General features: G+C 55.1%; 1 protein-coding gene across 4 annotated transcripts; it reads right to left on the reverse strand.

The window, feature by feature from the left end:
- Positions 1-142: 142 nt before the first annotated feature.
- On the reverse strand, positions 143-11,694 carry MBOAT7 (membrane bound O-acyltransferase domain containing 7). Of its 4 annotated transcripts, none has more exons than XM_033127508.1 (8): positions 11,454-11,692; positions 10,743-10,821; positions 10,514-10,643; positions 9,803-9,929; positions 7,800-7,959; positions 6,242-6,602; positions 4,221-4,397; positions 143-1,147 (listed from the first exon to the last, which is right to left on the reverse strand). In XM_033127508.1, exons 2-8 carry the CDS (start codon positions 10,816-10,818, stop codon positions 760-762), a joined length of 1,419 nt encoding a protein of 472 aa, XP_032983399.1. In that variant the 5' UTR covers positions 10,819-10,821; positions 11,454-11,692; the 3' UTR covers positions 143-759. The 4 variants fall into 4 exon arrangements, with proteins under 4 accessions (XP_032983399.1, XP_032983400.1, XP_032983401.1 ...); XM_033127509.1 differs by lacking the exon at positions 11,454-11,692 and adding an exon at positions 11,234-11,438; XM_033127510.1 differs by lacking the exon at positions 9,803-9,929 and having other exon boundaries at positions 11,454-11,694.
- Positions 11,695-11,729: the final 35 nt, after the last annotated feature.

An 11,729-nucleotide genomic window follows, 5' to 3' on the forward strand; every position in this document is an offset into this window, starting at 1 on the left:
TGCTGCTCCGAAAGGTCTCCTGGGAACTGAAGTCCACAGGCGTCAGTGTGGATCCTGGGAGCTGGGGCAGCACAGCACATGGCGTTTGGTGGCTCATGTCCCCCACATCGGTTGATCACCCAGACACTCCACATACACAATCTGTGTGCAACACTTTATTGGGAGAGAGTCACACATTCTGACGCTCTTAGGCCACAAGATGATAAGAGGGTGACAGGAGTGCTGGGACCCTGAGGTGGCTCAAGTGGAAGCTCCAAGAATGGTGGCCTCCATGACTGCTCATCTGTGCCTCAGTTTCCCCTTTGTGAAACAGGAAAGTTATGTCCCTTTCCAGCCCTGAAACACTGGTGTGATAAAAGTGGGGCACACACCACAAGAAAAATGGGCCCCTCCCCCAGAGAGGAGCTGCAGAAGGGGACTGGCCCCTCAGCCCTGATGTTTGGGCAAGCCAGCTCTCTGCGTAACCTGGAAGCTGTGGCAGGGACAATGGGAGAGTCCTATCTGGACAGCATCTGGATTTTATAGAAGAGAAACAGACCTTCTGGAACCCTCAGGGGAGGGCGGGAAAGCAGGGAGACGCCTCAGCTGTGCTTCATGAAAGGCAGGGTACTGAGCAGGGACATGGGAATCCTCTCCAGGCCCCAGGCCCTGAGCCAAATCAAGGACTCTTCCTGGGAAAGGAGATGGCAGCCTGGTTCACAGAATTCCCAGGCAAAAGCTTCGTGGCTGGACCGACTTGCAGCGGGAGTTTCAAGCAGTTTACTCCTCCCGGAGCTTTTCTGGGGCAAGGCTGGTGGCCTGCGACCCGGTCTTCCGCCGGCTGGGGCTGCCCCTACCCAAAGCCACCCCCAGCCCCAGGGCCACCAGGGCCAGGATGTGGATGCAGAAGTAGACGGAGGCCCAGTAGCGGAGGGTCTGGCCCAGCGACAGCAGCACGAAGCCCATGCACATGTAGTCGTAGGCTCTCATCTTCAGGAACCAGTGCACCCAGTCCCAGGCCTTCTGGCCGCCTGGGCCCAGCCGCCCCCGCAGTGCCGACTCCAGCTGAAACTCGGCTGCCAGGCACAGCGGGATGGTCAGGAAGCTTAGGTAGTAGCCAGGGTGAAGGCCGTGCCAGTAGGCGCTCAGCAGCATGGTCCAGGCGCTCCTGCGGGAGGGGCTGGGAGTCAGACCCGGAAGTCCAGACCCCCAGCCCCTCCTCCCCGAGACCCGGAAGTTCAGGTCCCCCAGTCGCGGAGTCTCTACTCTCTTTCCAGGAACCCAGCTAACTGCCTCCCAGCACCCATTTTCCTCAGGACCCAGATACCTGAGCCCCTAGCTGCTTCCTCTTTTGGGGATCCAGGAGTATAATTCCCGATCCATGAAGACTCAGAAATCTCCAGACATGCCCAACCCTTTATGGACCCTAGAATGTTAGCCCTTGAAGACCCACAAATTAAGTCTCTGATCACCACTTTCATGGACACAGAGTGTGACCTTCAGCGGGTTTCGGGGCCTGGGGCAGAAATCCTTCCTGCCCATGGCACCCACTTTTCCCTCTGGCACATCAGGGCCGGAAGTACAAAAGTCACCTAATGACAGAATAGTGCCAACCACTCATCTTTGGGGGCCTAAGGGTACATAAAAAGGTTGAATTTTCCTTGGCCATTTTGTTGAAAAACCCAATGTTTCAAATCTTTCCTTGGTCCTTTGGATATAGATGTAAATCCTTGAAAAGGCAAAGTAAAATATGAAGTTACGATTGCAAAAAAAACAAAACAAAACAAAAAAGAATCAATTCTTTCTCAGGGGGTTAAAATAAAATATCCACCACTTAGAAAACAAAACAAAACAAAACAAAACAAGGCAAAGTAAGCTGTAGAAAGCCTTACAATCCAGGGATGTTTTTTGGAGCCTGGGAGCCATCTCTGAAACCTAAACATCCTAGAAGATAGAATCCTGTTTCCTGGCCACTGTGGGGGTTTGTCCTAGGCCTGGCCCCTGTAACCACCTGCTTGTGGGAGAGATTGGACTTTACCCTTCCTTCAGATAAAGCCTATTGGTTAGCATGGCGGCTACCCCAATTATCAGGTGAATTAGGGATGAACATGAAAGGAGGTGTAGCAAACAGTGCTGCTGAGCCCTCTTCCTCGAGCACAAGTTATGGTTTCTATTGAGGACAAGCTCTGTAAAGGACTGTAATGCCTAGGGGTGTAACAAGGGTGAGATTTCTTTCCATCTTGGTGACCTCATTACTGGGTGACTCGCGATGTGCACAGCCATCTGGTTTAATGTGTTTTCAGTAACAACACTGTTCTTTTTTCCGTACTTATGGTGGAGAGGATTTAAATGAGTGGCAGGATTTAGACGCTTTCCCAGTGGGGAGACAGGACAGGAGGACACACACCTGGGGATCCTGAACTTGCCCTCCATCCCCTCTGCTTCCATTCCTACGCTTCCTATCCCATTTTGCTGCCCCTCCAAAGACTCACCTGGGCTCCCCCTCAAAATGTCTCCCTTTTGTTCTGTCTTGAGCCCACCGCAATCTGGCTTTCACTTCCGCCCTCCAAACTGCTCCCACCAAGGTGGCTGTCTTCCATCACACCCAACCCAGCGGTCCCACCTGCCTTCATTGTACTGTGCTCCTGGCACCATGTGACACACATGACCTCTCCCTCCTCCTTGAAGCACTTGGTGGCCCCCCCCCCCCGCTCCCTTCCAGAAGGAACACTTTGCTGACTGAGCACTAATTTCATGGCTGTCTTTGCTGCTGTTCCTCCTCGTCGTGGTCTACAGCGGGCTTTCTCAGCCTCGGCACTACTGTCTGGGGCTGGGAGGTCCCTTGCTTTGGGGCAGGGGGTCTCCAGGGCACTGCAGGCTGTGGAGCAGCATCCCTGCCTTCTACCTACGAGATGCCAGAAGCACCTCCCGGCTGTCACAAAAGCATCCCCAGACATTGCCAAATGCCCTCTGGGGGTGTAGCCCAATCACCCCAATTGAGAACCCCTGGTTTAAACACTCTGGCGTGACCTGGGTTTTGACCTGACGCTCAGCCCCCAAGCTTTAAGTATCATCTTTCTATGATCTGATGACACTCAAGTGTCCACCTCTTACACCAGCATGTTCCTTAAGCAGCAGAATCACATAACTAACTGCCTATCCAATAACTCCAGCTAGAAATCTAATAGTCACCTGAAAGCGAGACGAAACCCAAGTCTCGCTTCCTTACTCCACCCACTCCTGAAACCTTCTCGTGCCCCGTCTTCTCCTTCTCAGGCAATGGCCCTTCTCTTCCCTGTATCACGTATACCATCACTCAGACATCATGTTTAATTTCCTCTCTCACGCCCCACATCCAGTCCATGCCATGCCTTGAGTTCATCTCTCAAATCTATCCTCTTTCAGCCACTGTTCCTTACTCCAGGACACCATCATCTCCCACCTTGCCAGCTCCAAAGGCCTCTGAATTGTCTCTGGCTTTTCTCTTGCTCCCTTCCCCGACCTCTACGCCATTCTCAACACAAGGCCAGAGTCATCTTTAAACTGGTCCCGCACCCAGGTAAGGCCAGCTTCAGAGCTGCCATCATTAATGGCTTCATTATGAGAAGGTGTTATTGGGTGTCCTCACCTCATCTGGTGGCTCCAGGAAGCCTGAGTGACACTCGGCAGGTTACCTAACCTGTCTGAGCCTTGGTCTCTTTATCTTTAAAATGGAGTAAGAGTTCCTGATTGCTAAGGTTATAAAGATAATGTCTGGCACAAAGTCTCCACTCAAGAATTATCAGAGTGAAGAATAATAGAAGCTAATATGTAGCCAGCACTCACTTGTCAGAGCTCACATTAAGTACATTTCACACTTTATGTCTCTTAATCCTCACATGAACCTATCAAGCCCGTCATGGCATTGCCCCCATTTAAGAGGAAACAGAGCTTACTCCTTAAGGTTTGTTAATAATTGGCGGGGCCGAGATTCTGGAAAGTTTGGCTACTGAGTCCACAGCGCTCAGTGTACTGCTTCTGTACTGCTTCTGTGAGGCTGACTTTACAGAAGTAGAAACTGAGGCCCAAAGAGAGAGGCACGTTCAGCGCAGAATAATGCACATCAATGGTAGCGCAACAGGCTCCAGAAACTACAGCTCCCATGGTCCTCAGGGGCGGAGGCTCAGCCTGGGAAGCCACAGAAAGACCCAGGCTCTGCTGGGAGATGTAGTTCTGTACGTTCCTGGGGCAGGCGGGCTCACCTGAGGACGTAGGAGCGGGCGGGCGCGCTCTTGTAGACATACTGCGCCAGCCACCACTGCACCGTCATGTTCCAGTACCGCATGCCTTCTCGCACCCGCACGCAGAAGTCGGTGCCGTAGCAGTCGATGTTGCGAATGGTCTCATAGTCGTACTCCAGGGCAGCTGCCTCTTCCGGACTGGTGGGGGGTGGAGGGTGAGGGTGGGGGACAGACATGCAGCTCAGCCAGGGCCTCTCCTGACGCGGGTTACTGTCCCAGCCCCGGTGCTAAGGAGGGGATCGCGGGCAGGCCGTTGTCATGTTGGCTAGGGCGACAGGGGAGTGTAGCCCAGGGGGAGCCTTTCTTGGGAGGAAGGTGGAGGTGGGGATGCACAGTTCACCAATAATGGAGTTCTCCTTTTGGCCATGGGGTGGGTAACAGCTTTGAAAAGCCTTTGAAGGACTACGGTTGCTGGACTACAAGTCCTTAGTAACCTGACCCTTCACTTGTCTTCCATGCTAGGGAAAGGCCATTCCTCGGCAACCAAGCTCAGTGTATTCAGAGAAGCCTCCAAATGTGGTCCCTTCCAAGTTGTCAGACATTGCAGTTGCTAGGGAAATAGCATCCCTAACAATGAGGTGGGCCGTGGTATGGAGCTGTTCTAGGTTACGTGACACCTGGATGGTCTCTATGGCTAGGGAAAGGGCATTCCTTAGCAACAAGGCCTGGGATATTTAGAAAAGCTTTAAGAAAGGGCCTTTCCTAGCTTCTGGTCCTTACCATTGTTCAAGAAGTGTCATCCCCAGTAACATGGTAGTTCTGAGTCCCTGGTGCCTACACATCTGGTGGGAGGGGGGAGGAGAACAGCCTTGGCTCACCTGCACCCCTGGTGGCTTCTGATAGTGGGAGGGGGGCTGTCCACTATGAGTGAGGCCAGCCGGTTAGAGAGGCCTTCAGTTGCCACCTGACATCTTCTAGGGGACACCCTCTCCAGCCACTGGAGATCCGTCCATGGTTAGCAGGGCAGAGGAAATAAAGCTGCATGGGGGTGCTAGCTCCCCCACAAAGAAATAGCAGTTTGTGTCTACTAGGGGACTGCCCCACCCTTGCAAAGAGGAGCAGCTCATAATTTACACTACATGGACGAGGGGCTGTTCCCCCAGGGCCAGCCCTGGTGGAGGCTGACCCTGGCTGATAGAAACAAAGAGGCAGTCTATTCCTGATTGCTGGGGGCACCATTTCCCTCACAACACAGGAGCAGCTCTTCCTTAGCAACAAGAGAGCCTGTAGTTACCAGCAATGAGGCTTACCTAGCAGTGAAGGAGCTAGGGAAGTAGCATTACTAGCAACAAGGTCAGTCCATCGTTACCAGGGGGATCAGCTTCCTCCGCAACACTAGGAAGGTGACCTACGGTTGCTAGGAATCGTGTCCCTTGCGCTAAAGGACAGCAGTCAGGGATGCCATTTCCTTAGAAACAGAGGGCAACTGCAGGCTATGTGATGACATTCCACGGAGGGGATGCTGGCTCCTAGCAACAAAGGGACAGTTTAGGGGTGCCATTTCCATAGCAACAAACAGCAACACTTTTGGCAGGAAGGGGCAAACCATGGCTGCTAGGGAACCTTCTTCCCTAGCAAACGGGTGGTCCAGTTGCTAGGGAACCATTTCCCTAGCAACAAAGGGTAACCCATCAGTGCCCAATGATGGCATCCTGAGGGACCAGGAACAATCGGGTTACTGGGATGACACTTCCATGGCAACAGGGTTGTTAAGATACCACCTTCCTTTTCCTAGTGACAGAGAGCAATTCGCCGTCCCAAGGGGTGACAAGCTCTAGCAACAAGGGGCAATCCATAGGTATCAGGAGTGCTGTACCCTAGGACTGGGGTAGGCGCGCTGTGGTGGCCCAGGGGCAACACTACGCCAACAACAGGTGGTGGCCCTGCCCCCTGCTCCCCACTCTCCTCCCTGCTAGGGGCAGGGCCAGCCCGTGGTGATGGGGCCTGCCGGGTCTTGGGATGCCTCCCTCCCGCCGCCTGACCTGCTGGGGGGTGGGCATTGGAGGGTGGGGCCGCCCCCGGCCCGGGCTTTGGCGGCCACCGGGTAGGCCCCGAAGCCCGCGGCAATGCAGCCGCACTCGGCCGCAATCCAGGCCACGTAGAAGCGCATGCGGAAGGCGAAGAAGACGGGGATCATGTAGAAGAGGCGGGCAGGCAGCGGGCGGGCGTAGAAGGCGTCCTCGCGCACGGCCTCCAGCGGGAAGAGGTGCGAGGACAGCAGGAAGAGCAGCCCAAAGAGCGGGGCCGGCCAGGCGCGGCGCAGCAGGGGCCGCAGGCTGGGCACAGCGCCCGGGAAGGGCTGCTCCAGCCAGTCCAGGTACGTGCGGTAGCGGAAGAACGGGCCTGTGGCGGGAGGGGGAGGATTAGCTGGTCAGAGACTGGACCAGTGGAGAGGGTGAGGGAGCTAAGATGGGGAGAGGAAAGGGGGACTGAGAAGAGAGACAGTAGCAGAGACAAGGGAGGGGGTGTCTCCAGAGGGGAGGGACTTGGAAGCAGAGGACTCAGAGAGAAGGAAAGTGGCACACAGTTATACTGAGGGCCGAATACCCCAGAGAGTGAGGGGTACTGCGGCTCTGAGACAGATAGAGTCAGACAGACGCCAGGGAAGGAGTGAGTTCAGTGTGACAGAGTGACAGGAAGTAGAGAAGAGGAGGAGAGAGGTGTGAGAAGAAGCCAGAGGGCACAGGCGCTGGACCCCCAGGAACCTAGGAGGACATGGGTTTTGTTCTCAGTGCTAGGAAACCACCATGGGCTTTTCCAACAGGAAGTGCTGGGTACCATTCGCCTTTTACAAGACCCCTCAGCAGCTGAGCACGGTGGGGACAGCAGAGGGACAATGATGGGAAATGGGAGACTGTTGCAGTATTTAAAATGATAGCCTGGCCTAGCTAGGGAGCAGTGGGGATTAACAGAAGTGACAGGTGTTAGAAGCCTTACATGTCACAAAAGGCCACATAGCGTGTGATTCCGTTCTAAACTGTGCACATTAAGCAAAGCGACACAGCTAGAAAGTCAATCAGTGGTTCCCAGGGACTGGGATTAGATGGAGGTTTGGGGGTGATGGCTAAAGGGTGCAAGGGTTTCTTTTTGGGGTGACGAAATTGTTCTACAACTATGTGGTGGGGATAGCTGCTCAACTCTGCGAATATACTAAACACCAGCATACTGGACATGGTTCTAAGTGGGAGACGATGTCAATGATAGCTCAGTAAAGTTGTCATAAAAAAGAATACCTTCTATGAGGTCAGCATTAATGACAAATATTTTCTGAAACTAAAATGGGATCATAAGCTGTGAATATTTGTTCCCTGGGCAACAGAAGCATCAAATCTACATAGGCTTTTCTCCTTTATCTCCGTTTGCTCCCAATAAGCTCCAAGGCATTACTTAGGCTGAGAACAGTCGGGCTTCCTGTGGAGGAGCCCTGGGTCCAGTGGGCGGGTCGGGCACAGAAACTCACCCGCCAAGCGGCAGATGCTGGGATCGAGACAGAGGGTGAGGGAGACAGGACAGGGAGGCTTGGGGGGAAGGCGCACTCACCTGTCATGATTCCCACGTAGCAGTAGCTGTAGCTGAGTGTCTCAGTCAGAGAGGGTACATCGGGCAGCAGCCCCAGGCTGGGCCCCTTGCTGAAGCCCGAGGCCATGTCCTTCCTCTGGGCTAGGTGCAGATCCTGTACCTCACTGGCCAGACTCACCAGCTGGGAGGAAGGGGTGTGGGTGGGAGACAGGTCAGACTCAGGGCCCGCTCACACCACCTCCCTTAAGCTACCCCTCTGGGCAGCCAAGGGATGCTGGGGCGTGCAGCTGGGAGCTGCGTTCCACTCCCCAGGGAACATCTTGAGTCATGGGTTATGGCATCTTAGTGGGTCTCTAGATAGCAGGCATTCCCTGGGGTTACTCCCGGGCCTGCCTGTCTTCTTTCTCTAAGTTCCATCCTTCTCTGCTCTCCGGCAGCCTGGGGCTTTACATACCCCCACTCTTGTGACCCAAACTCTACCTGTAGCCAGGACTTCTCCCCTCACAGCCCCAAACCTATTCATTAAGTTGCGTCTTGTCATTAATACTCGGGTATATACCGGGCACCTCAAATTTCACACATGCAGAGTGGAACCCGGTATTACCCACTCCTCAAAACGGATCCGCTTCCAGTCTCTGTGCTCAGGCAATGGCACCGCCGTCCAATTATTTGCCCAGGCCGGAGACCTTCCTCGCTCCCCAAATCTATTCTCTTAAGTCTCTCAGGCCTGTCCTTTTTGTTTTGCCTCCACCACTGGGCTGAATATGCTTGGCCTCTACCCTTCTCGGCACAGACTCAAGGCCGGCCCTACGTCAACAGGCCTCCATGTCTTCCAGCTTCCTCCACAGAGAACCCCAGGTAGACATGGAGGACGGCAGGACTGAGGGCTCGTGTTTTATTCCCTTGTAAGATCACCTTGGGCTGGCATGACCCTGGACACATCTTGTCAGGGTGGATGCCTCTACATAAGCCTTTTCCTTCCAGACTCCCCTACCTGCCCCTCCTCTCGTCCCCTTGGGCCCAGGGTTGGTACGGGCTCCCCGGCTGCTGGTATAGGGTTCCTGCACTGTCCTTTCTGGCTTCTCCAAGTCCTGCCCAACCCCCCTTATAAATAATAACTCCTCAAGTTATCCTAAATGCGGTGTTTCCTGCGGGGACTCTGACTGACCAGTCGACAGCCTGATCAAGCCACCACCACCACCTGCCTGCTGGGCTTTGCTTAAGGAGCCCTACCTCACCGCATCTTGCCCTTTCTACTGCAATCTCCTCGAGGCACCCAGAGTGAGTATTTTTAAACACGTAAATCCAATCACATTACCTCCTCTGGCAATAAACCAAAAACCCTCTTCCAGGGTAACTTGGGGCCCCACAGGAGGAAGTCCAAACCCCTTGTGTTGGCCAACAAGGTCCATCGTGGTTTGGCCCCTGGTGTCCATCCTCTTTCCTTCTCTTCAGTCCATGTGGGTGGCACACAGTTGGAAGTCAGCCTGCTCCCTTCCACACACTGTGCCTGCAGCCTGAAAGGTAGTTCCTCTAACTCTTCTCAGCTAACCAACGCCTGCTCGTCCTGAACTCCTCTCCTGAGGAGACCTGGTTCGTACCTTGCATGATTGCTCACTGATATGTCGTGGGAGCCCAGCGCACAGTGGGAACTCATGGCTTTCAAATCTGGGGTGGGGCCTGGGAATCTGCTTTCACCCATCTCCCCAGGTGATTTAGGGCCAGACCTGAGGATCCTGGTTTTGTACCCTTAAATAAGTGCCTTCTCCCAAAGTGGTTTTCCTCCTTTGCAAAGTGGCTTGCTCCAAAGATGCAAGCAGAGCACTTAGCTCAGGCTCTGGCACCCATGCTACATTACTTGGGATACCTCTTTAACCCAGGGAAGACCTGAGAGGTCAAGTCCCGCCCCCGGGGGGGTGTGGAAGATAAAATCCCACCTCCCCTGCTGGCATGGGAGTGGTAGAGAGGAGGAGGTGAAGTTAGGGGGGTTAACTGGTACAAAGGGAGGGTGGGGGGAATCTGACCTTCAGTGTCAGTAGCAGCTGGACCGCATTGGTGAAAGGCGTGGGAGTGGGCAGGCCCAGCAGGCTGAGTGCTCGGAAGAACAGGAGGTAGGAGAAGGTCCAGGCTAGGGCCAGAGCGTGGCAGGAGCTGGGGCAGAGGCAGGAGGTGGTGGTGCTGGGCCCCGGACCTCACCTCACCTCCGGACCTCACCTCACCTCCGCTCCCCCAGATTCCAGCTACAAATCCCCTCCCACTTACCCACCTTCAGAGACAGAAAATGGGAGTGGAGACAGAATGAACAAGACTGAAACTGCGGGAGAAGAGGCACAGCCACAAAGACATGCGCAGCAACAGAGGAAAGAATAAGACGTTAAGACAAGTTTCAGGGTGAAGACCCTTCCATCCATTTTTTTACTGAGGAAGGGGGAGCGAGGGAGGGAGAGGGAATTCGAATATGAGTGGTGGCAAGGCCAGCAGACAAGGAATGTCCTGTCTCTCCAGAATCCACGACACAGATATAGAAGAACGGATGTAGAAGACCCGGACAAACACACAGGGACAAGACCCAGAAAAAGGCAGAAGAGGGAAACAACCACAAAAGGACAAATAACACAGAGAAACAACAGATAAACAAGAGACATCCAGAGACCCAGGCAGAAACTGAGAAAGAACCAAAGAGCAAACAGGTTGCTTCCTCTTCCCCTCCAGTCTCCCCCCACCCTCATCCTCACCAGGGCTGGGCCTGAATGAGGGCCCAGGTCCCAAGGATGGTGACCAGAGAATGCAAAGTGTGGGGGCCACAGGTGAACAAGGTGAGCCCCAGGCCCACAGCTGCTGCTCCCCATCTCTTCAGCCCAGGTCCTGCAGGGAGAAGAGACAGCATAAACCTGGAACCTTATGGGGGGGGGGCCCAACCCTGCTCCCCACCCCTATTTTCCACTGGGAGGGAACCTGACTCACCAGCTTTCTTAAAGAGGAAGCCAATGGGGATGGAGATAAGAAGAACCACTAGATATGTCCATTCTTCCGGCGACATGATCTGGGGGAGGGGCAGAGGTTCGCAGTGAGAACCCAGGAGTCTGGCCCCACAGCCCCTCCCGCTTCGAGGATTCAGGAATCTGCCTCCTGGTCCTCAGTTGTCCAGGATCGTGAAGTCCTGTCCTCAGCTCCTCTCTTCTGAGAACATAAGAATCCGGACCTCCAGGCCCTTTTCTCCTTAGAGGACAGAGGATTCCACCTCCCGTACCCCTCCTCTGAGCACCCAGGCCTCCGGTCCTCTTCTCCTTTGAGAACCCAGGATACCAGACCTCCAGCCCCCTCCTGCTTCGAGGACCCAGGAACTCAGGCCCTCCCTCTTCGAGCACGCATGTCTGCAGACACCCCCAGCCCTTCTTCGGGAGGACTCAGAGGAGCCCAGGCCTCCAGCCTCCACCTCTTTCGGAGCTCCGTACCCCTCTCCTGCCGAGAGTGGGACCACCCGGGTCTTCAGGCCCCCTCCCCAGTCACACTCCAGTTGTGTGCACCCAGCGCTGTCAGGACCGCCCCAGCAAAGCCACAGGCAGTTACGCCACCCGCAACTCGGCCGTGCTCCAGAGCCGCCCACGAAATTCCGTCAGCCGGCCTCTGTGCAGCGACCCCACCGCGTCTTGGGGCTCACCCACCATCTCTCACCTGGGCCTGGCTCCGCGCCGCTCGCGGGGCAAGAGGAGGCCGAGCAGTCCCGCCCCGGCCACACCTCCCTGCCCCGCACGCCCCCGCCTCTCTCGAGGGCCTGCCGGGCTGCGCTATCCGGGGCCGTGTGAGCGACAACTTTCAGGCTCTGGGCTGGGTAGGGAAGGAGCTGGCACCCGGAGTCCGGAGCACGCGTCCGCGGATGGACCGGGACGCGAAATCTATCCAGCCCGAGTACACAAAGAGGCGGGGCTTATGGTTCGGAAAGAGGAGGGG

Source organism: Rhinolophus ferrumequinum, chromosome 15, assembly GCF_004115265.2.
Source record: "Rhinolophus ferrumequinum isolate MPI-CBG mRhiFer1 chromosome 15, mRhiFer1_v1.p, whole genome shotgun sequence".
Classification (NCBI taxonomy): Eukaryota; Metazoa; Chordata; class Mammalia; order Chiroptera; family Rhinolophidae; genus Rhinolophus; species Rhinolophus ferrumequinum.